Here is a 25,993-nt window from a genome sequence, read left to right on the forward strand (position 1 = left end):
TCCAGAGTGGTCCCAATGGACATTAGCTCCTAATGGATATTAATGGATGCCTAAAGAAATCTCTTAAGTTATTAAGTTGAAACACAGCTTTGGATTTGTGTTCTCACCGCCGCTACCTCCCCCAAGTGCACCTCACCTAGACCTTCCTGTTTCACGGCATGGCGCCCTAATGGAGTCAGTTGCTCAGGCCAAATCCAAGGACTCACTTTTACTCTGCCCTGTCTCCCATCTTCCTCGCTCCTCGTTCAAACCTTTAACCCCCCCTGGAAGTCCTTATGCCCTAGGCTTTGTAACAATACCTCTAAAACATGCTCCTATCATCCAAGGAATTGATTCCTTTCCTGACCTGTACAATCTTTTTCTATGCATTGAAAAAACATAAATCTCCTCCTGTAATGGTTTTTGGCTGCATTTTAAATCAAATCCATTTTTCTCTGCTACCTAGCAGGGCTCGTAACTCTCCTGACCTTGTCCTGTCTGGTCCTCCCATTCCTCATTGCACTTCAGTCTGCCAGGTGCTGGAACTTGCCAAGTTTGTTCCTGCCCCAGGATCTTTGTGCTTGACCCTCCTTCTGGCTGTCACGCTCTGCCCTACATCTTTCCATAGTGAGATCCTTTGTGCCATTCAAGTCTCACCTCAAATGCCACCTCCAAGTACCTAAATCAGCTGCCCTTTCTCCCTCTCTAGATGCCCCATACTTGCCCTCACACTGTGGTCACTGTACACGTATTTATATGATCTTCTCTTGTGTTATTTATTTAGCGCATGTATGTTCTAACAGACATAAAGTACAGCAGAGCCAGCTACAATTTCTTTGATTTGTGAGTGCCCCCCAGGGCCCAGCACTTTGGAAGTGCTCAATAAATCTTTTGTGGAAAGAACAGTCGTAGCTCAGAAATAAACATGGGATGGGTGAAGACATTGGAATAACCTCCAGACTTTTAACACAATGTTACTTCAATATGTCTAACTGACAAGAGGCCTAGCACTTTAGGAGTGTGTGAAATTAGTTTGAGTCTCTTTTGAGGACCACACATTCATTAAAGGAAGAGAAAAATCTATCTTGTGATGACCTTTATGTTTTTTGTTTGTTTGTTTGTTTTTGTCAGTCGTGGGGCCTGAACTCTGGGCCTGGGCACTGTCCCTCAGCTCTTCAGCTCAAGGCTAGAGCTCTACCACTTGATCCACAGCACCACTCTGGCTTTTTCTGCTTATGTGGTACTGAGGAATTGAACCCAGGGCCTCATGCATGCAAGGCAAGCGCTCTACCACTGAGCCACCTTCCCTGCCATGACCTTTATGTTTAATCCCTATTCTGCCCCTTTCTAAGTCAATGGTTCTGAGTTGGTTGTGGATTAGTATTACTCCATGAGCTTGGGCCTCACGCCCACTGATACTGAGGTAATTGATAATGTGTTGCATCAGAATTCTCTCAAGCAACCCAGGTGATTCTAATATGTAGCCAACATTCTTAATTGTTCATTTATTTTCTTCTTTAGTGGAATATAAAATTTCATGAAACTGAACTATAATAACCACTCTATTTGCTGGGGTTCCCTTCCTGTTCTAAGAGACATTTTGGATCTCATGAAATATGCTTTCCAAATCCCATGGAATCTTGAAAATACAGCATTTTGTCTGAAAATCAGGTTATTTTAGGTTTCCAGCTATTATAGGTTTCCAGCTTCTTCCTCATTACTACAGCCAGGTTCAAAAGACCAAACCCTAGCCAGGTATTGTAGGCTCACGCCTGTAATCATAGCTACTCAGGAGGCTGAGATCTGAGGATTGTGATTTACCACTAAACTGGGCAGGAAAGTCTGTGAGACTCTTATCTCTAATTAAATACCAAAAAATAAAAAAGTTGGAAGTGGAGCTGTGGCTCAATTGGCAAAGCACTATTCTTGAGCATAGTCCCTAAGTTCAAGTGCATGTGTGTGACACACACATACACACACACACACACACACACACACAAACACACACACATACATGCATGCATGCACACACATGCAAGGCCTAACACATCCAACTATGCTTCAGTATTACCAATTTCATCAGTCTCTCCAAAGCTGAGAAGGTTTTGTGTAGCCAGGCAACAAAAGAGAACTGAGGGCATTTCAAAAGCAATGAAAAGAGATCTATACACAGGCAGAGGATGAAGGTCCATTCAGAAGGAAAGAAGTGAGGGGTGCTTCAGTTAATAAACAGGTATGGTTATCCCCTGGCTCCCAGCAGTATATGCAAGAGTTCTCAGAGAGTGTAGCAAGAGGATATTGGGAAGGAAAAAGATTAACCCTTTAACAGCAGCCGTAAGTAAGGATTGCCCTGGGAAATGGAGGCACATGGCTGGGAGCCTGGATTTCCATCTGTGCATAAATGAATGGAACTGTGAGCAGAGAGCCAGAGACAAAGTAGCAAGAACAAGATTGGAGAGGAAAGTTTGACACATCAGGGCTTAGGTCTAAAGCACGGGCTGATGCCAGTGAATATGGGGAACAGTTCCTGGTACCTAAATACACCTGGGTAGGATGGCCTGGCAAGGAGGTGTGGGGTATGTGCAAGACAATAAGACTCCCCAAAGAATGAAGGCTAAGAGCTCAAGACATTGTATGGGGGCAGCTCCAAGGAGACAAGAATGTACCTCAGTGATAGGGTATATGCTGAACATGCCCTGGATTTATTTTCCCAGCACCCCGTCCTCTATAAAAGTAGCCTCCAGAAATGGAAGAATTTAGAGAAATTTGTTCATTATTTATAGGGGTATTTGAGAAACGGATGCTTTTACTTTAGCTATGAAAAAGGAAACTAGAATACCATGCTTCCACTTGCAAAATGGGATGGCCTTCCCAACAGTTAAAAAAGCAAACACACATGCTCTTATACTCAGCTTCCAGAAACAAAGGTTATTATTTTGACACTTGAAAAGGTATTTACACAATTTCTTCTAAGAATAAATAGTCTTTATAAAGATAATTCTGCCTCTCTTTGTGTTTGTCTATTAAGCCTCATTGTTCCAGGAGCTCTTTCTGTTTTGGTTTATGAAACAGACAGGAGCTGATACAACCCAGGTTCAGCTCCAGGGGAAAAAAAGAAGGAAAGGAAAAGGATATTGTAACAAATTGTGGTCATGCTTGGACTGTTTAGAAAAAGTCTTAAACCATGATAACATAAACTCATCGTTCAGCTCTGCCCATATTTGGCTCCAACTTTGTTCTTAAAACCTAAGTGAGCACAACTTTAAATATAAATCTGTCTTTGGTAAGCTTCTCCCTCTTAATTTTCTATAGTAAGCAGGCAATAACACCTAAGAAACAAAATCTTTCAAGACCTGAGTTTCTACCTTAAAATAGCACTAACTGATGAGCAATGGATATTTTTTCCATCTAGATGTGCATGTGTATATAGCAAAGATAAAGGGGAAAGCCCTATCAGATAGGAAGCTAATATGATGGAAACTAATACTGTCTAAATATGTTAGCATGTCTGCTACTTCAATGTGATTAACAAGGAGTTCTTGAAATTATCTACATTTCCTTTGAAGTTTGAAATATTAGATTATCCCTAATTCTCATATGGTACCATACATATATTGGAAAACATATGAGGATGAGCCCACACCACACATGGTACAAACAAGATGATTGTTTTCACCACATACAATTTTTTATCTTTTTATCTTCAGATTTCCAGAACCACATACTGAAGGTTGTAGGTATCTAACAGACAGAAAAGTACATAGTAAGTGATACTGAACAATGGATGAATTAGCAGCTAAATAAAGGGTGCGTTTCCAGACCGGCCCAAGATAAGATAGCCATGACCCTTTTTGCATGGAGTGACTTCAAATGAGTGCTTGATCTGGAATAGAAGTCACAGTGTAGACTCATCAACTCCCTCACTGGAGACATGACAAACTCTTTATGGGTAAAGTTTTTATTTCTGTTCAGTGTGCAAATTGACTAATGTTTCCAATTACCACAGATTTTTTTAAACTAGCAGAAGGAATAAACCCAGGTTCTGTGGCTCATGGCTATAATCCTAGCTATGCAGGAGGCAGTGATACGAAGATCCTGGTTTGTCACCAGTCCAGGTAGGAAAGTCCATAAGACTGTTTTCTTCAACCAGGTAAACACTGGAAGTGGAGCTGTGGCTCAGGTGTTAGAGCTCTAGCCTTGAGTGAAAAAGCTAAGGGATAGCTCCTAGGCCTTGAGTTCAAACACCAGTACCAGCTATGAAGAAAAAAATAAAACGAAAATAAAAAGAAAAAAAATATAAAAAAATAAAACATAATTTTCTTTGGAAGACTCTTCAATGAGATTTTTTTTAATGACTGTGGAAAAGCAGAAAGAATAGTATAGCTTTTTCAATCAATGTCATTCTGCAGAAGGTGTTCTTTTGGCTGCTCAACATTAATCTCTCTTCAATTCTGGTGATTTTGAGAGTTTGTGATAGCCACAATGGAACCTACTCTCTGCAGCCTGTGTCCTGTGCCAGTCTTCTGCACATGACTAACTGGATATGCCTACCAGAGCTTTGATGCTGGAGTACATGAGTAAGAGAAAGGGGAAGCAAGGATTTACTGGAAGTAGCATTATAATGGCTGTGGCAACATCACCACCACCTGTTTATGCTTTGAGATCATGCAGGCTCCTTTGTTTGTGTCTGTTTCCCAAGCCTCTGTCTCCATTAGGATCCTACCATAACCTCCCGAATCCTCTGATTTGCTTAAGGTATATAGAATTCTCTGCTCTTGCTTGAAAAAATCCCTAATTGACACATTTCCTCAATTACTATTCAGTATCAGAGCTAAGGCCTATTCCTGGTAGTTGTATAGAAAATGAGGTGAAAAGAAAAGAGATATAAATTGCCTAATAAGTTGAAAACATATTCAGACACTATTTGTGTGCTCTTTCTATGGCAGCACAGTGGTGTCAAAGTCTCGTGGCTTTTGAATCTGGAGGATGTGTGTTGAAGCACCGACCCTATTTATTGAGTACGTGACCTTGAACAAGACACTTGGCTTTGTGAGCTTCCTAAAAGCAGCTATAACAGAAGAATAAAAATATCACACAGGTATGTCCCAAGGACAATGTGAGATTTTTTTTTATCATGAGAGTACTTTTAAATCTTGAAGCTATTTTTATCTTTCCAGGCTAAGCTCTCCTCTAGAAAAATCTTATTTTGTATACCATCCGCATCCATGGTCTATTTCTTAGATCTGCTTTCAAATAGAATCTGAGGTGAAATTCTTCTGGCTTAAAATTCTAGATTGAAAAATTAGGATTAGATCATTACTTCCAATATAAGCAATAAAGACTAATCTATGTTGTAAAGATGAGCTGATGACTTGTGAGGCATTGTCTCCCAGGTTAATAGGTAAGTTTGTATTTGATTCAACTTCCTTTCCTACTGATAGACACATGCACAGACTAAGGGTGCTGTTGCAAAACTCAGTTCCTGGGGTTGGAGCTGCAGCCCAGGGTAGAGTGTGGAACATGTGTCTAGAAGGTACAAGGTCCCAACATAAAAATGCCAGCTCCTATGCTTGGGGAATCCTTCAAAACATCCATCCAAATACTTCAGCTTCGACCTAATATTAATGTGCTTGACATATGTCCTAGTTTGGTGGTAGTATGGAGTTAAAATCTTGCTCTGCCCAAGTAACACATTTACTTCATAAAAGCACATGTGAGTAAATGTAAATGTGTTGAAAGTTGTGGCAGAAGTAAGTTACTTTCATTGATGTCTTGGATTTTATCTTCATAACTACCGATATCCCAGGCAAAAAGTATGACCAGACTTTGGACTCTTGGGCTTCCTGTCTTTCTCACTCCTGACTCCTCTTTCAGTATTCTGTCCAAGGAAAGCAGGGCATCATCTCCAGCAGGACTCAGAACACAACCCATGTGAGAAATGCTTTCTCCGTTCTTCTGCCATCTCCCTCGATCTTTGTTTTATAGGAAGCTGAACAAGGCTAAGACTGATAGGCTTTTGTAGGTAACCTAGGGGGACAACAAAATCAGCAGATTTCTTTTTTTAAAAAACTACTTAATACATATAGAAGCTAAAACACAAGGGCTGGTGATATGGGCCAGTGGCGGAGCATTTGCCCTTGCAGGGATAAGGCCTGGGCTTTGCTGCTCCGCATCTCCCAAACCCCAGAACATTTTATTCAATACTGACATTCATAACTTGATGGCGTGAATAGATTTCCCTCTGTTAACTAGAAACACAAATACATAAAAAGAAGACAATAAGTCACTTATTCAGAAAGGAAAATTTTGGTGTACACTCTCAAATATAGGATATCTTTGTATATGTACATTTTATCTATCAATTTCACTGGGTTTTCCTGACAATTAAATGCTCAGCAAAACATCAGACATGTGTTCAATAAATGCCACTAATTATCATTCCAGTATTCCTTGTCCCAAAGTACTAGATTCATTGATAATACTTTTATTGCAGTCTTGAGAAAGAGAATTGTATCTGAAATGATGAATGAAAAAGATAATTTGGAAGATTGTGGTTTGCCTAGAGAAATGATTTTTTTTTTGCCATTTCAGTAACTTTATATAACTATATGTAAAGTTTATATATAACTATTTATAACTATATAGCTAGCCATAACTATGTGTATTTCATTTTATTTCAAAAAGTGAGGTCATAATGGCTTCATAATCTGCTATTTCATTTTAATTCCACTTCAAATGTCTACATAGTACTGGAATAACTGTGTATATCATTATTTGTTTAATCAATCTTCTGTTGGAGATGTAGATCATAACTTGTTTTTCACTGTTACAAGCAAAACTGTAATGAACATACAGATTTTTGCAGCCTAAAGGAAACTCAGAAATGATATGGAAATTACAGTTCAAAATGGTCAGGAATTGATCAAAATTACACAGAGGTTGGGCAGAGGCGACAGATGGGGTCTTCTGATGACTGCTTCTGGTCTCTTGACACCAGCTGTCAGTCCCCATTGTGGTTTCTCAAAACACCTGTAGAACAGAATTGATGTTTTGTTTTGTTGTTTTTTAATGTTTGAGTATCTATCTGATCATTCTCTCGCTGAAAGACATTTTGATTTAATTGATCTGAGGTGGAGCTCAGGAATCACTATTAAGGGTTAAGAGTCACAGTGCTCAGGATCTCATATGGCTGCTCAATTCAAGACCTCTCACAGAGCTGTCCCAACATCTCAGCATTAGCTTTTCACAAGTTAAAAGGGAACTGGATAATAGAGCCTCTCAAAACAACACTTTCTTGAGCTAACAGTATTTGAGTGCACCACTCTGGTGACTTCTTAGTCAATTTTCACATGGTATTTGGTCTTGAAAAGTGGAGAAGTATATATTTTTGTAACCCACTCGGTTGTAGAGAACTTCGAGTGCTTGCTTTAAAACTGGTACAGGGGAAGGGCTGGAAAGCAAATGAAGAGCAACAATTTAATGGAAATTGACCTGTGTTAGGCTTTTCCCACTTGTACTCAGAACTATAAAGCCATCAGCATTAGCTCTCAGATCTAAACTAACCTGAATGCCTACCTGCTTGAATGGAGCCAGCCACTCCTGGCATGTCCAAGAGCCTTAGGGTATATTTCTGCAAAGCATTAGGAAGTATCTAACAGGTATTATTCATTGCTCACTGCCACAGTAAGCTGGGTTGAGCGTCTGTAGCCTCAGATCCAACCGCTCAATAGAGGTATCACTTGACCAGCACTGCAAGTGCCCCTTCCTGGCTTCAGTGGAGTTGGAAATGGAGTATGCCTCGAGGCTAGGGAAAAATGAAGCTCGCCCATCACTTTTCCAAGCCAGAGATTGCTAGCTAAATTCTGTTTGCCATGACTCCCACTTACTTGGAGAAGAAAGAAATTTCACTGGACTGCACAATTCTAGGATCCAGTGATAGACTGTTAAATTGAGTTGCATATATGACTCCTCCAGGGCTTCAAGTGTTACCCAAGCACCAAGCGCCATTCCATTAGAAATGACAGAGAAGGGTTCGATTGCTTCTCTCTTGTGGTAGATTTGCTTCTGGGGACTTCCTGCTGTCTCTCCTGTGATCAGGACTCTTGAGATTTGCATAATTCATTAGAACTACAACTGAAGGCAAATGAAGAATGAAAAATGAAGGAGATAGAATAATAACAAAAGATAGAATAATTTGCTTGATCTAGCCCAGAAATCCCTTAAAGACAAAGAATGGGATGACAGGAGAGGGATGCTATGGAGGAGTGGGCAAGGTCATGGGCTGGACATCAAGGGCAGTGGCTTCTCCTGCCAGCTCTCCTTGTAAGCACCCAAACTGTGTGACTGTAGGAACTTGTCTTTCCCCTGACAGTGTTCGTATGTAAAGTGGGGATGTTGATTTCCAGCTCATAGAAGCCTAGAAATGGTTAAATGACCATGGAAGCACTTTCTATAAAGCAATAGAATACCTATAATGATTGTGGGTTCCATTTAGCCAGTGAAGGGTAAGCAGGGGCCTCAAAGGGTCCAGGAAATAAAAGACATTACCCAGCACCCACGTTAGCTCTGCAGTTGGAGGGCAACTCAGTGATAAGAAGACTAAGGGGCTTCATGAGAAACCTGGGAGGGAATAGGAGCCCAGGAACTGTTCTCTCAATTGTCTATTTGACTCAGTTGGCTGAGCTAGGGTGATGATGTCCTCTCATCAAAGACACCCTCCCTTCCTTATCGCTGGCCCTTTTGTTATCCTTTTCTACCGCCATTGCTAGAATTTGCACCTCATGAATATGCTCAAAGCATATAATTTGTCCCTTGGAGGGTGGGGAAATAAATTTGCATTCAGAAATAGAAGAGGACAGTTGGGAAGTGAATGATACCTAATGCCTGAACCCTAGAATAGATGCAGTGGGATAGAGTAGAGGTGGACACATTAATAAATATGCCTGCAGTTGGTAAGCACAGACTTTTCAAGTCCCAGTTCTGCTGCATGGAGATGGAACAGAAGCCATTCTCCTCACTTTAGGATGGCCACCAGCACCACTCTACCACCCCAGAGGACTGAAAGACCACTTCATCACCTAGATTTGCCAGGATGATGCTGTGGAAGCTGGGCTGAGGTGTCTCATGGGTAGTGGGCACAGACAGCAGAAGCTGAAGCAGGATATGGAGATAATAACTATAGTTGCTCCGTGATTCCTATGGTATCACATCGATTATGGGCTCATGTGCACCCTTTCTTTGGGGACTTACAGAATAATAAATAATACTAAGCCAGGTGCTGGTGGCTCATGTCTGTAATCCTAGCTACTCAGGAGGCTGAGGTCTGAGAATTGCCGTTCAAAGCCAGCCCAGGCAGGAAAGCCCGTGAGACTCTTATCTCCAATCAACTACTCAGAAAAAGTAGGAAGTGGTGCTGTGGCTCAAGTGGTAGAGCACTAGCCTTGAGCAAAAGAAGCTTAGGGACAGAGCCCAGGACCTGAGTTCAAGTCCCAGGGCCAGCAAAAATAATTATAATTATAAGCAATAATAAAAAATTTAAAGAACTCCAAAAGCTTAAGAATTGGGGAACCACCTGATCTCAGCAGTTATAATTGCATTAGCAATATAATTTTGGTGTTTGAAATGGTGATGCTGAACCTCAGGTATAGGTGTTGAATCCATGAGCATAAAGAACAACCAAGGCAAACTTAGATTGTCATAGACTATATGTGTCTTGGAATTTTTATGAACTTAATAGGTCAGTATATGATCCAGCTTCTCTCCAAATTTCTTCTCGAAACATTTTTCCCCTTGCAGGTCACATCTATGCCTTTCTAGACCTGGTCTTCTCGCTAGTGTTTATTTCATTTGATTGGAGGAATAAGAAGAAAGTAGAGGGAAAAGCAAAAGAAGACTGGATAATATTTTGGGTGCCATTCAATCTTGAGTCTTAGAATAGGAACAAGTTGAGTATTAGAAAAATTTGACATTGATTCTATACCTGTAAGCAGAAAAAAAAATGGCCATAGAATGAGCACTCTGCTGAGAATTCAGAAATAGTTATATAGAAATGGCTATAACTCTTTTGTACACATTGAAATTTGTCAGCATTTCATACACAGTGTTGTCTTTCAGCTAAACCCTACCAGCTACTAAATCATATAAATAGCAAGAAATCAGGTTGAGAATTTCTTCCCTCAGGGCCTCATTTGATTAAAATAAAAAATGCATCCCAATATTTGACATGGATGTGGATCTCAACCTCTTATAACACCTGGCAGACCATTTATCTTGATCTTGATTGTAATAAGATTAATGGGCTCTTGTCTGATGTAAAAGAATAATATGTAAGCCATATGATAATTTAAATAATTATCTTCTTGGCAAAATAGAGAGGCCTTTCAAACAATTTGACTTTAGGACAAAAGTACAAATACCATTTACTTTCTTAGGTTCAGTTCCAGAAATGCTTAATTTCCTAGGGCTAATTAACTGAGTTTGGCCTACATTAACTAATGGCTCAAAGCCAAAATGCATTCTCCTTTTTCTATATTTTAGGGTTTTTTAAAAATTAAATACGGTAAGACATATTGACAAGCTTTAATATTCCACAATGTAGCATTGTGAAGGCAATAAAGAAATTAAGAAGGTGAGAAAGATCACAGTGACTAATGCAAACACAAAACAATAAAACATTCAGGCATTTAATTATACCTAACCAACAACCTGCAAATAAATATTCTGAGCAAATAGGCAGGTGATAATTATCAGAGCTAGACACAGGCTGAGGGTCCATTAGTCAAAAGAAATTTCCTGTTAGTCAACATAGAAAAACCTTGAGATTTCACACACAAACACAAATTCATGGAGTCGCTTAAGAAAAATAAGCTGCAAAAATAGCACACTTGACCCACATTTCATATCAAAATCAGCAATCAATGAAACCACCTGTCTCAGCTGCACAGGCCTGTGATTACAATTCACCACCCCCACAGCACCTGCTTGGGCCCATGTAGGTCCTCAGGTTAGAGATCTTGAGTTGTACACTCTCTCCAACTCTTGACTCTGAACCTGGAGATTTCCTTCAACTCCATTCTTTCATCTCTTGGCAGTACCAACTCCTTAGTCAGCATAGTTCTCAGAGAACTAATTCAGCCTTCCTTCCCCATTTTCTTTCTTTTTTTTTTTCCAGCTGAATCATTCCCCTGCCTTGCCTTGTTCCCCCTCACATCCCACAGAATTTCCTTCTCAGAAGCCGGAGAATACTTTAATCATACTGAAGCAGGAAGCCCGACTTTCCCTGGGATGAACTGTAATGGCACTGCCTTGGAAAAGAATAAACCTAAGTAGATACCTGAACTTGCTTCATGTTTTCACTTAAGAAGTAAGATCTGCAGTGGTGCCTGACCAACAAGCTAACACAAAATAAAGAAGAAGAGAAAAAACTTAGAGAATGCAATACCTCTGAATCTGAACAGATTTGGTAGCTTAAAACATATTTCATCCTGAGAAAACAAAAGATTGAATTTATGAATATAAAAACAGTTGAGACGGCTTGTTTTATGGAAAGAACATTTGCCGAGTGATTTTGCACAACGGTGGAGGCTGTGGCCTAAAGTAATCTGAGCAGTTCCCTCATTATTCAAGCATGGTACAGTACTAACAGATGCAGCCATTTGCGATCAAACTTCAGCTTTGGCTTTGAAGGGGAAAACATTCCTGGGTGTCACCCTGTTTGAAAGGCACAGCAATCTCTCCAATCTTGCTCATCCGTGTGAAGTTATTCACGGGAGAGCAATGAATTCTGCCTTGACTCCCAATTGCATGTTGACAGCAATGGCTACTTAACTCTCTTTTCTGACTGTGCTCTCAGAAGTTTCTTGAATGTCCTTAGGTGACTGATCTTTCCCACAGCTATGCTTTGAGAATGATGAATTCTGGGATTGTAGCCATCTGCTCTGGTCAAGGGAACTGACCCAGCTGGAGAGAGACCTTCTCTCACCCTCCAGTAGGCTGAGCATTTCCCTCTTCTATGGAAGGGACAGCTGTCCTCATCCTAACTATAATTCCCTAGCCACAGACCCAAAATGATTCTGGCCAATTATTTATCTCATCTAGCTCACTTGGGAATGAAGACTTTGTGATGGTCAGAGAGAAGGCCGTGCTTATACTGGCCATGATTTGAGATCAGGATTCAAACTAAGATCCTCACAACCTTAAAACAAATACAGTCTCATGAAACTTAATCAAGTGCTAGTAGGGGTAGACACTTTCCAGTTACTAATGTTTAAGGTACAAAACTCAGGAAAAATTGTTTACTATGTATATCAGGGATCATTCTGAGGGGAAAATGTTTTGATTTTGTGTTTTTTAAAAATATTTTTGTGAGGAAAAAAGGGGGATTTTTTTATTGCAGCAGAAATAGAACTGTTTGTGATAATTGAAAAATAGCAATGTAACAGAAATGTTTCAGATGATTGAAAAATAGCAATATCATATTAAAGACAAAAATGCAAAAGTATCTGTTTACTGATGAAGAATATCTGAAAGAAAAAAACAACTATCAGCTTTGAATATTTCTTCAGCCCAGTGGGTAAATGAATGTCAAGTATGGAAATACTTCTTTCTTAGAGTTCTGGTCCCCTCACAGAAGCTGTCAGTCAATCCTGTCAGTTCTTGCAGTATTTGGTACCATTCTTCACTTTCCCCTTTATTTCTCTTTTTACCTGCTACACCCATTGGTGTCCTGGAGGAGACCTGGGTGACCAATATCATTGTGGTGATAGATGTCCTACTTCTGCTAAAATATCATCTGCTGAAAGAAAGCAGGTTGATTCTTGAAATATCCAGAATTCAGCTCATCCAAACCTGAACCAATGTCCTACAGGGTTATGTCTAGCACTTGCCTTGTCGGTCAAGAAAAAAAAAAAAGATGCTTAAGGAAGAAGCAATTTGAGTGGGTGTGCTTATGGTGGGGATAAATCTAAAAAAAAATCGGGGTCCAGAGCAAAATGCTGAGCCCTCAAGAGTGAAGAACCAACATTCATTGCTGTTTCCTGGCAGTTCCAGTAAGTCCATAATTTTGTTATTTTTCCTTCCTGCCTGTTTTCCTCTTTTGAACAAACCTTAGAAGACTCTCAAATCAGCTGTGTACCAGCTGAAGAGATCCTTGTGAAGTGTGTTCAGGAGAGGAGAGAGATTCTGAGTGGAAATAATAGTCTAAGGCAATGGAAGGAAAGGGAAGCAATCCTGGACAGTCCAAGAAAGGAAAGAGTCAGGTTCCAGAGAGACCACTGTTCAAATCCTAACCTCACAAAATATTGTGACTAAATGCCTTAATGTTTCGAACCTCAGTTCACAGTGTAAGAGTTTTTGTTTTTTGTTTTTTGTTTTTGTCAATCCTGGCGTTTGAACTCTGGGCCTGGGTGCTGACCCTGAGCTCCTTTTGTTCAAGGCTAGCACTCTACCACTTTGAGCCACAGTGCCACTTACAGTTTTTTTAGTGATTAATTGGAGATAAGAGTCTTATACTTTCCTGCCAGGACTAGCTTCAAACATCAATCCTTAGATCTCAGCCTGAGTAGCTAGGATTACAGGTGTGCGTCACTGGCACCTGGCTTATAATGGAGATTTTTTTTAAATAACAGTTTTGCTGTTCTGGAAAGTTTTGGTCTGTGTTTCACTTAGAATGTGGAGATAGCTAGTAACCTAATTTGCTCTGAAGCGATCTACCAACCAGGACTCATCAGGGAAAACTCCAAAGAGCACCAAAACCCTGACATTCTTGAAATAATTTAATTTCCAACCAAGTTATACAGCTGGCTTTATGAGTAAGTCACTTTATGAAGAGACTGAATGATCTCTGTTCCATGCAGGCAAATATGCTCCCCAAACAGCATGTCAAACTCTAAAAATATTATCTCATTTGTAATTAATATTGTTTTCAAATGAACTCATTTACACATGAAACAATATGCACCAAGAATATGCAACACATAGTAGGTTCTTAGCACACTTAAACCCTATTTCTCACTACATGGGTTGGGCCTGTAGTTTGTGCTACTTGGTAAGCTAAGGGATTGTTTGTACCCAAGAATTCTAGGCCAGCATGAGTAATGGAGCAAACACCTATCTCAAAATAAAACAAATGACAAATAAATACAAACTCTTAAATCTGTTTGCTCTTGATTCAAGATTGAATGGTTTCTCCTGAGGTTTACTCAAAGCAGGATACCCAAGGGCACAAGGAATAAGTACAATGGTGAAGTGAGGCTCAGGTAGGCAGCATCACAACCATTCTGACGCCTTTCTTCTTCACCAAACGTACCAAAGCAGAGCTGATTGCTGCCTCCTTTAGGCCCCTATTATATTCTCTGGACATTTCTATTGCAGCATCAATGACAATGATTTGCAGTGATTTTTCACAAGCCTATCTCTAGGTAGATGTGAGGCAATCAAATTCTCAAGGCCAGGAACTATGTTTTATTCATCTTTATACTTCTATAGCCTAGATCATGCCTACTCCATAATCAGTGCTCAATGTTTAATAAATCAATGAAGAAACACACAGACTCAGGAGGAAACAGACAGGAGGGAGAAGGAGATGCTGAGAAATTTCCTCCCACTTTCTCCCCATTCCCGCATCTTTTTCCTTACTTCTCATATTCAAGTCTCTATTTTACCTTTCCTCTGACTTACTAAAGATGCAGATATAGCCCTCAGTGAGCATAAGACAGGCTTATAAATGAAGGAAGTTTTTTTTTTCTCTCTAGATGGCTGTGAAGAGAGATGTATGTAAATCGAACTATAAAGTTGCAACTAGGGAAGTCATATGACACAGTCCTGGCCAATCAGATATTTATGGGAGTTGCTGAATCTTCTGAGACTGTTCCTTAGAAAGGGACACATTTAACTAGCTTATATCTTTGCTCCTCGCTCTCTTTACTTTCCAGATTATAGACAAAATTTCTGGAGTTGCAACAGCAAGGTCATGACCTTAATGGAAAGGGTGTAATGTACTACAAAAATCTCAGTCCTGATATCCCATCAGGGATATCTTGAATATCGATGTTTTTCTCCTCCTATTCCTTGGGTTTAAATATGAGGAAAAGAAACCTTTATGTGCTTAAATCACTGATGTTGGTGACCTGTGTTGTTGACCTGTGTTACTTATAAAATTCTGAACTGATAATCTAGTCCTCTTTCTTCTCCTCAGATATGACGAGTTCAGTTCTTTCTTAGGATAATTTCACTTGCCTCTTTTCCCCTCTGCCTAAAATTCTTTTCTCTCAAAGATTACTACACAAATTGTCCCTTGTCAAGGTCAGCTGTCAGGGCAGAAGTCACTTTTTCAGAAGGGCCTTTCTGACTGCTCTATCAAAAAATATTTATCCGTAGGCAGTTCTAATCTTTAATAATATGATCCTGTTTTATTTTGATCATTGCAGCTATCACTATCAAAATTAGTCTGTTTTGCTTATCTCTCTCTAGGCTTCCCTCCCACCCCACCATCAGCATGAATGCAAGGATGTTTTCTATTTGTGCAGGGCACCTAAAAGAATACATAGATGGTGCATTCTCAGAAGGAGACATGCTTTCCAACAGCAAACACTATCCTATATGTTGAGGAGGTTAACAATTTAGGTTAAATATAGTAAATGACCTAACTTTATAGTATAGTTTGCAAGAGATACTGAGATTCAAGTTCCACTTCCTTTAATAGACTCATCATCTTGACTGTAGATCACCTTGCAGGTTGTCCTGCTTACTTGAATTGTGTAACTACCTCCCCACCTTTTTATTCATAATAGCTCGTCAGAGTTTAACTCAATGAATGTTTTTTTTAATTTACCATAGAAAGGTTAATTGTTTTAACAGTACCATTCCATGTCATGTGAGTTTTTAAGAACTGCTATCTTGAGTGCCATTACTTGTACTTCTTCCAGGCCTTATCCATTTTCATATCCTGCCTCATGAAAATTACACTCAAGTCCTTTCAAAGGCACCTTACCTAACTTCCTGAGCTTTCTGAGTTTTGTCAACCTATCTTCTCTCTGTGTCCGTTTAATTTCTGTGCACAATTTCCTTCATCCTGTTAGGTTACTTCCCTCTCTTTTGATTTTCAGTGTGAGAAGCAGGCAGATATAATGAAACTCTAAGTAAGACCTTGACATTCAGAAGAGAGAATTATGTCTTTAGCTAAGAGCCTGTACATGTAGAAGACATGTATCTAGACTAATGTGATCAGGTTATCCTCTTACACAGACAATAAAATAAAAGTAGATCAGTTTGAAGAAGTAGAGAGTCTAGAAGTTAAATGGTAAAAGCCACGCTCAGAAAAATTAAGGCATGGTACTATGCCAAACATTGTTAGCTCTTTCCCAATGTTTACTTTCTCTCTTAGTAATATTGTCCTAATTTCATTTAAGGTAGCAATGGAAAAAGATTGTATTGTGCATGTACAGTTAGGTGTTCTGGAAGTTCTTTTTGGAACTGGTTAAAGACAACTAATCCAGCAGGGAGTATGGCTTCTTGGCTTTCCTCTTCTCATCCTTCTTCTAGCCTTGAGCCTGATGGCTGGAAAGTGAAGTTGAGGGTAGAAGTCATAAACCAAGACTGAGAGACACAACCATGGTTTCATGAGCCACCACACTGGGTTCTGGATTATTCATTCTAGGGCTCTTCTTTGAAAGAATAAACTCCGGTGTATTTAGGTAACTGCTGCCTTGCAATTTTTGTTAAATATAGCTAAATATAGTTCCTTCTGATGCAGATGCTGATATAGGAAGCTTTAAGTAATGCTCCTAACGTCCAGGCTGCATCCCAGACCAATTAAATCTGGTGCTCAAGCACTAGAAAATGTTTATGCTACCCTAGTAGTGCCCCTGTGCTGTCCAGGATTAGAATCAATGCCTGAGACCCGCAGGCTTGTTATGTAGCCAGTTCCAGAATCTCCTGGGGGAGCCGTGAGGCTTGTTAACAATTTGGATTTCTAGGCCTCACTCTCAGAGGTTTTCAGTTCTTTAGGTCCAAAAGGAGGTGATTCCAACACAGACAAAGAGGGATCACATCTGAAGAACACTGCTTTAGGCAATGGACAGTCTTTGGAAGTTTTAGAGCAAAGAAATAATGAGATCAGAGGAGCATTTTGGGAGGATTAGCCTGGATCTAGTGAATAAATTGAGGACAAGAGGTGGAAGACTGCAGGCAAAGAGATAAGTAGGAGGCACCACAGTTAGTGGATGGGTGGGAGGGTCCATTTTGTATTAAGAAGATGGAACTGAAATGGGGGAAGGAAGGCAGGGTAGAGGGCACAATAGATTCTACGAAAGCTGAAACCTGGGAGGATTTGGTAACTCAGGGATTCTGAGTCGGGGAACATTAAGATAACTTTGGTGAGTGAATAATACACTAGAAGTATTTTTTTTTTCTGGGATAGTGTGTGTCTATCTCCCTTTGCCTTAATTCAGTGAAACTAGGGTGGACTATTAGCATACTATTTGTCTATAGCTACAAATGTTAGGTTGATTTTTTTGTAAATCTGATTGGATCTGATCTTCCAATAGACCAGAGACATTCATTTACTAAATCAGTTCTATGTAAAAGCTTGGATGCTTTATCCCACTAAAAAAAGCTGATTTTACAAGTGTAGTATATGTATGTGTATGTGTGTGTATATAGAGAGATTATGTGTGTATGTGTACATTATATATATATATATATTATATCTTATGACTTACTAAAGTCTTCACTTTAGGTATATAACTTAAAACTATCAAATAAATTTAGTGAACAAACAAGATCTACATGCCATCACTGAGCTTATCACTCAAAATGCAGAGATGAATAAAACACAAATTTACTCCCTTGAGCTTTTTCAGTTAAATAATAAAGTGACAGTGTAGTTTCCTAAAGTTTGTCTTAGGTCTCTCTCTCTCTCTCTCTCTCTCTCTCTCTCTCTCTCTCTCTCTCTCTCTCTCTCTCTCTCTCTCTCTCTCTCTCTCTCATTGGAACATCTATTAAGAAAACACTAACCAGGTACAAGTCAATAGGTCTGTTCCAAACAAAGAGGCAAAACTTCAAGGCAATAGGAAAGCAATTCTCTAGGTTCCCTATCATACTGAGCTTAGTGGCTCTTTTTAAATCTGATGTGTTTTAGTATCTGGTCACTTGCTATAGTGCATGCTTGTGGTCATTATGCAATAGTATTATCACCACGGAAAGAGTACCATCTTCCCAGTCCTTTCAGTCCTGCAGAGAAAGTGGGTGGTGCTCCATGTATGGACCATTAGGTGCTTTACCGACTCTGCCCAGTATCCTCCCTTCTAGTTATGCTTTTGTTCCACCTTCTGAGACAGCTAGTTAGATTGTTCAGAGTGAAGTGCTAGCCATTAATGGAGATTCAGTACCTTTGTGAATGTATCATTTCCATGCAAGAAATATTTTATTCTCATAATCAAAAACTCTACTGCTAAGATAAACTGTAATCTTGCAACAGGCCGTAAGACATCTTTTTGTGCATGTGTGGAGGGAGATTATAGAAGGCCCCAGGCAAAAGTGCACCTTGATTTCCTACCTCTCCTATAGGCAAAAAAACCCTAAGTGTGCATTATGCTGCAAACAGCACAAGGTATTCTGTTGTGTGTAAAATTATGTATTCCTCAAATTCACATGTTAAAGTCCTAATTCCTGGTAACTTAGAAGGTGACTCTTCTTTTCTGGAAATAGGCTCACTGCAGGTATAATAAATTTTAATGAGGTCACACTGGAATACAGTGGGCTCCTAATTCAATATGACTGTTGTCCTTGTATGAAGGGGAAAATTCAACATAGAAATACAGGGAAATGCTGGAGATGCCTGCATCCATAAAATACCAGTCATCCATAAGAAATGAAAATAAAGGATAGAGTTGGTATGTCTACCAACCATATGTCTCCATGGACCACAGGTATCTGCCTACTTAAGACCTGCTTCATTTTATGGTTCAAAGAAATCTGGGAGAGCTGCCTCTATGGCTGTCAAGTTCTTCTTCACAATATCCCACCCCATGAAACTGCAGTGGTCTTGTATACAGGGTCAAAAGGGGGAGTTCTCTATTCTTTCTCCCTTCCTCCTCCTGCTTCCCAATTTCCAGCCAGTGAGACATAGGAGATCATAGAACCCAAAAAGTTGAATAGAAAAGAAATAAGATCAAAACAGACTAATGGGTGGCAGGAGGGGGGAGGTGGGAAAGAAGAGAAACATAAACCTGGCTGGTCAAGAAATTATTGCTAGCAGGCAAAAATCTAATATCTGTACTTGTATATCTCTAGGATATCTGTGCCATTGCTTTCCATAGCCACTGGGAAAGGAAGATTCCTTTTGTGAATGAAGTATATGTTCAGATACCATCAATTATTTTTGGAATTTAATTATCAAGCTCCCTGTGCGGTTCTCATTTTTCATAGCTCAGTTCTGTAAACAAAAATCCGTGTGATTCCACATCAATTAATGTAGAATACCGGGATGATAAAGGCAGGAGACTGCGAAGGTATTCAATCTAATCCTCTCTTTTCAAGGTATAGGGAATTCAACAGACTTGTCCAATGTCACACAGCCTTTACCAGAATGGAAGTCTTATGCAAATTTTATGAAGTTTGGGCTGTTTTACACAAAGAAAATATTTTAAACTTAGCTAGTTTTAAACATTTACATGTTTATATAGGTTGTAAGGTATACAGGCACAGGGCCTTTCATACCCCTTGGAGAAATTTCTATCTAGAAAATTCTTCAGAACATAATGTATGGTATATGCACATGAGAATTCCAGCGGTATAACTCCTTTTAACAACTAACTTTCAGTCTAACTTTCAGGGATGTGGAACTTGTAATTTTAGGGGCTAAGGTGATGTCAGGGGGAGAAAGATAGACAAATGAAGAGAGAAGCCATCAGAGAATGCAGTTATAATATTCAATGTATGTATGTGAAAATATAACTAGGAAAATTGAGGGAATGGGTGGGGCTGGGAGAGATAGCATAGTGAAAGGAGTGACATTGATCAAGATACTGTATTCTAAAAAACTGGCATGTTGAATTGTAACTCCTTTGAAGAACTACTTAAAGACAATAAAATTCTAATAATAAAAAGAAAAATAAACACAAATGACAGCAAATAAAAACATTCTTTGTGCTCATCTTCATTTACTAACTGCTATCACCAGTACCAGAAAAAAAAATAACATTAATCTACTCTCTGTCCTTATATCTTTAAGTTTTCTGGGCATTTCATAAACAGTAATATAATATGTGGCATTGTGTGACTTCTTTCAGTTAACCTATTTTCTTTAAAGTTTATCCATATGTTAATATTATTAACACAATTAGCTGTTAAATCTGTTAATTAGCTGGATTGTGAAAACAAATAGTGCACATTCAAGAAATGTAGGCTTTCTATCTACTTTCCCCAAGAACCTTTGCTCTCCTGACCCCTGGTATTTCAAGGGAATCTTGTAGTCTCCATACCAGCCTTCACACCAAGCTTGAAATAACCCTTATAACAAACCATATCAGAAACAGAATTCCACCAAAGGGAATCACATCCTTCATTAATGGAGTCCAGATGGTGAGGTACTAAAGGGATTTCCTTTTGTTATAGTGCTGTCATTGTTTATAAAGAATGCAAAGCTTCATTTAATTAATTTTTAAAGGAAAAATGTGTCAAATTCTATCCTAGACCATTTTGTGGACTTCGTGTCTCCTGTGCAAAGATCTAAGAACACCATCCTTCCCCCACTAGTTCTTTTAAAACTCATCCCTTAACATTTACCGTCAGATAAGAAGTAAGCAAGCATTGAAGGGCTGCAAAACCCACCGTAAATATAATCCACCTCATATCTTCAAAACTTAACTTTTAGTCAATAATTTTAGGCTTGTTCCTTTACAAGAGCTATATTTCATGCATACAGCAAAATAAACCCTTTTTTGTGCTTTTTTTATTGTAAAGATACTATACAGAGGGTTACAGTTACATGAGTGAGGTAATGAGTACACTTCCTCTTGAAAATAAACCCTTTTTTTTCTGTTCCCCTTCTCTGAGGAGACTTGCCCTCATTTTGAATTTCAACTTAAAGCGATCCTGGCTATGACCCATCCATTCTTGGGCACAAAGGTTTCAGAGATGCCAATTTTCAGCCCCAGCATCAATTTTCCTATACTTTCCTTTGGGGTTATTATTTTTCTATACATTTTTATTTATCAAGACTCTCCTTTATGCTTCTCCTTATTTTCTTCTTCAGATATCTGGAGTTTATCACAGCTGTATTTCTGGAAATACTTCCTCTTTACTTCCAAATTTACCTCCTGTTCAATACAGGGTAACAGGAAAAGATTAAGTTTCTCTATGTTACTGCTAACTCAAAGAGTTTTGTAACCTATTTTTAATCCCTTACTTCAAGGACATTAGGTAGATGGATTTTTTTCATGATATAAATTGCCTGTTGTCAAATGTGAAGTATTTTTTAAGAAAAGCACCATATGTAAACTGTATATTAGTGAAAGTCAATGCATGAAAGATGACAAGGAGAAATTAGATGTTTCCAACAAGTGATCAATGAGCAGCATTACCAGTTGATCCTCACTGATATGAGCTCCAGTTTTATAAAGCCTTACATGGATAAGCAGATAAAGGCTGTATCATCACTGAATCAAGCACTTAAATTACATTGCACAAGTTCACAAAGACCTTATGATAGCTTGCTGTAAGTGCCTAGCTTGACAATAGCAACTGTTAATAAATCTTTAACTTTTCTTCCAATATTGAGATCAAACAATAGGTAAGTGTCTCAGGACAGAATTTTCACTCTATTATCACTTCACCTGGGCTAGGGAATCAAAAAATGTGATTAAAAGGATTTGAAGGTTCTCCAATTTGTTAAAAACTTTGTTTATATTCAAACCTCCCTTTCTTTTTACCACATTAAAGAGAATAAGTTGTAGCTAAGATTTTATTTTACGGATTTTATTTTAAGAGGTACTATAGGAATTTATCTCATGGTATCTGAGTAAATAATGAGTAAATATAAGTCTAGTAAATGTGGGTTTTAGCAAAGATTTTGCCTTTTGTTACATAGCAGATGAAAATATAACCTTGAAGCAAGATGATTTAACTTTACTTGATGACCAAACTAGATTACCAAATATTTCCCTTTGTCCCCCCAAATTCCACTAAGAAGCCAGCTGATTAAAAATTATCCTTTACAAAATCTTTCAGCAGTGTGTGTGTGTGTGTGTGTGTGTGTGTGTGTGTGTGTGTGTGTGTGTGTGAAAATAGCATAGCCTTCAGATTCTGATTTCACCTATAGTTTGTTTAGATCTCTCTAAAGAATCCAGATCTCTGAGCTCGGAGTGATTGGTTAGAACCCCAGATTTGCTAAGATCACCTCAGAGGCCTAGGCCACCATAACAATGGGTCAACATAACATGCGTCATATACACAAATCACCAAATAATGCCGCGGGTTTCCTACCCTGATATGGCAGCCAGCTTTTGGTGTGCCTGACGGGCCATTTCACAGCCTTTGGTTCTTGTCTTGTGCATTTCCGCTCGGAGTGAGGGACAACTGACCGAGACGTCCCCAATAGAAATGACCAACTCTCGGTACAGGGCCACTTGCGTGTTGAACTCTTGGACCAGCTGCAAAAGAAGCCAATTTCTTTCACCAAACACTTGTCGTCACAAAAGTTTCCTATTGTGGTGGTGCATCAATGGGACTTCACTGACCTCTCAAGCCAGCTCCCTACATCTCCAGCTAAGGAGCCTAGGACTTGTCTAAAGCGTGACACAAAGATGCCAAGTGTCTTTGTCCGAAGCAAATGTTTGTTTTCCATTGGCAAGCCTGGCCATGGAAGCTCCATTTGCAGAACTACTTGCCCCTACGGGCTGAGCCTCGGCTTGTGAAAAGCAAGGACATATTTGGAGAGCTAGCAGGCCACTCCCAGGTCACTAGAAAGAGAGGCTGGACAGAGAGGCTGGGGCAGAGATGCCCTCTGCCCCCCCACCCCTAACGCTACAGCAAGGATCGGAAGTAGCCCGAGGGGAAAAGACCCCATATGAGGGCCAACTGACAAACCGGTCACCACCTGCGGGGGGTTCCTGAACACCCTCCCCCGCCCCGCCCCAGCTTGGAAACAGGATGGAAAGACTGGACACAGCCACTGCGCCGAAACCTCAGTGGGCTCCGCGACGCCCGCCCCGCGCGCTCGGTTGGGTCTGTTTGTTACAGTCTCACTCCAACGCTGCCTTCACAGCTTTCCAAGCCCCCCACCCCTCTCCCCGCCCCGCGAGCCAGTATCACCCTGGCTTTCCTCTCCACCGTTCTCCCGGGGGGAGGGGGGTGTTAGAGGCACAACCTACAGCCTCTGTCTCTCCCCCCGCACCCCACCCCCGGGCTCGCGCTCCCCGAGAGCCCGTAGGAGGCCGTGGGGTCATTACGACCTGGGTGTCACCCCGAATCTGGGGGTGTGCAGATGTAAAAATAGGACACGAGCACGTGATCGACCCGGAGGAGCTGCGGGTGGGGAGTGGCTGGCACTCAAGCAAACGATGCACAGGCAAGACTCCCCACCCCCCCCTCTCGGAGGAATAAACATCAAAATGAAAAGAGGCGCCGTTTTCACCCACCATCTTGCAGTCGTCCAGGGCTCGTTGGGTTTTGTGGGTGCCTTCGCCGCCGCTGCCCCTGCGCTCCCAATCCCCGCTCTGCAGCGGGGGTTTGCTGATCTGGAAGATCGAGGAGCGAGTGGACCGGCTGGGGCGCTTTTTGCGCCCATTCGGTGCAGAACTCATGCATACACATCCAGCAAGCCGAAGCCCGCTGGTGCAGTGCGCCCCGGCGCGGGCGGCCCGGTGGTTGCCCTGCGCGCCGCCGCCGCCAAGCAGCCGGAGCCGGGACCCGAGGCGCGCCGGCGGCTTCACCAGGCTGGGGCTGGCTGCGCGGCTGGGTAACCTTCAGCCTGAAGGAGAGCCGGGGTGGCGCTGGCCGGGCCGTGCAGCATCGCTTCGCCTAGCAGCGAGGAGAGGGCGCGATCAAGTTCTGCTCAGCAGCATTGCGGGCCCTGTCCCGGGAGCTGGGTGCAGGCGCGGGCTCGCACCTCCTTCCTCTCGGCATGGATCGCCGGGCTAAGTGAGGAGGAACGCGCTGCCCGGCGGTTCCGAGTTTCCATTCAGATGGGGGGTGGCGGGGGGGTGCGGGGAGTGCAGCTTGCAAAGGTGTGGGGAGCCGCGAGCGGGATGGGGTGTCGCTGGTCCTTCCGTGTCTGCCCGCCGCGGCGCTCAGTGGTCTCTCCCCTCCCTCTACCGTCGGTCGACAGGCCTGGCTGGGCTGGTTGTCCCTCCCCCCGCTCCCCCCCCCCTCCACCCCTCTCTCTTTACCCTCCCGCCCCTCCAGCAGCAGGCAATTGGCCCTAATTGGCTGTCTTGATCCCTAGTCTCTACGGGCTCGTCTGTTAAGGATCCCAAATGAATCTGTGGCGGGACTGGCAGACGCAGGGAATGGGTCTGGCTGACGTTGGTCGCGGCCCCGCACATTGATAGGACAGGAATACTAATGTGATCCAGCCATACAACCTCCTTCCCCTCCACAGTTTATGCACTTATCCAATCAAATCCCCTGGAACATCAATTGCAATATTACTTCATCTGCTCTATTATTAGAAACGAGAAGTGTCATCAGAGTGGAGCACATTGCCACATGCTGGGACCTAAACATGGATTTTTTTTATTTATTTAAATAAACCAATGTGGGCTTCTGGGCCCTCACCATCTGACACTCATCTGAAGGCAGTTTTAAGACTGGAGGCGGGAGGGGAGGGGGGGAGACAGTAGGGAGTGAGGCTTTTGCTTCAAACGAAATCTTGTTAACACCAAAGGACAGTCTTGATTCTCTGAATTGTTTCTCTCTCTCTCTGTCTCTCTGTCTCTCTCTCTCTCTGTCTCTCTCTGTGTCTCTCTGTCTCTCTCTCTGTCTCTCTCTCTGTCTCTGTCTCTGTTTCTGTCTGTCTCTCTCTCTCTGTCTCTCTGTCTCTCTCTCTCTCTGTCTCTCTCTGTGTCTCTCTGTCTCTCTCTCTGTCTCTCTCTCTGTCTCTGTCTCTGTCTCTGTCTGTCTCTGTCTCTGTCTCTCTCTCTCTCTCTCTCTCTCTGTCTTCCTCTTTCTGTCTTTCTTTGTTCATCGGAGTCAAATTCACAGTCACTCAAATTGATCTGTGTCCCCATCCCATTTGAACTAGTAAAACTCTTGGCCTTTTATTTCAGTTTTAGGATCCAGCTCTAAGATTATGAAGAAGCTCCGGGACACTCACAGGACCCTTTTCTCTCTTCTGGGTCATGTGTAGCTCAGAGGCCTGCAGGGAAACCAGTGATGTCCTCAGATGCCTAGGCTTAGCTTTGCTACTGACTGACTTCCTAAGATCCACTGACTTTGTAAGGTCCTTCTGGGAGTAGACATTCACTTCTGATGCCCTGAGAATATTTGTTTGGAGGACAGAAATGAGGGAGTCTGCCCCAGGAGCACTAATCATAAAAGAATATGAAGAACAAATCAGAGGTTTTACTGGGTAATCTCTTAAAGGGATGTGGAAAGTAGACAAAAAGGGAGAGCCAGAAGTATTGAGGAAAGTTAAGGTAGAGTTAACCAGGTAAGCATACTGAGTGATATTGTATAGATAAACAAGTCATTTAAAGATACAGGTGGACCCGTTGCAACAATGAGAAATGAGAAGTACAAGTTGTCATGTCGAAAATGAACTTTACAACTTTGGTGGGGGGGGGGGGAATTGGGTGGGAGGGTGGGGAGGCTGGGAAGGGATGTGAAGGGTAAACAAAGGAGGAGGCTGCAATGCTTGATAAGAAATGTACTCATTATCTTGCCCATGTAATTGTAATCCCTCTGTACAGTATGTTCACAAAAAAAAAAAAAGGAACATATTTGGCCCATGTTTCTGATTCCTGCCATGGAGTTCTTAACCCCCTTAAGATATTACCCAAGTATAGAAGCACTTTAG

At 41.1% G+C, this 25,993-nt stretch overlaps 1 protein-coding gene across 1 annotated transcript in view; it reads right to left on the reverse strand.

The window, feature by feature from the left end:
- The window catches only part of LOC138833032 (regulator of G-protein signaling 7-binding protein), a 92,572-nt gene extending 68,117 nt beyond the window's left edge, over window positions 1-24,455 (reverse strand). The window contains exons 1-2 of the mRNA XM_070031391.1: window positions 23,616-24,455; window positions 22,462-22,628 (exon numbers count right to left, since the gene is read on the reverse strand). Coding sequence (XP_069887492.1) covers window positions 22,462-22,628; window positions 23,616-23,780 — 332 coding nt within the window. The 5' untranslated portion in view covers window positions 23,781-24,455. The remainder of the gene's footprint in view (window positions 1-22,461; window positions 22,629-23,615) is intronic.
- Window positions 24,456-25,993: the final 1,538 nt, after the last annotated feature.

This window comes from Dipodomys merriami, unplaced genomic scaffold (genome assembly GCF_024711535.1).
Source record: "Dipodomys merriami isolate MVZ:Mamm:240054 unplaced genomic scaffold, mDipMer1.0.p SCAF_20, whole genome shotgun sequence".
Taxonomy (NCBI): domain Eukaryota; kingdom Metazoa; phylum Chordata; class Mammalia; order Rodentia; family Heteromyidae; genus Dipodomys; species Dipodomys merriami.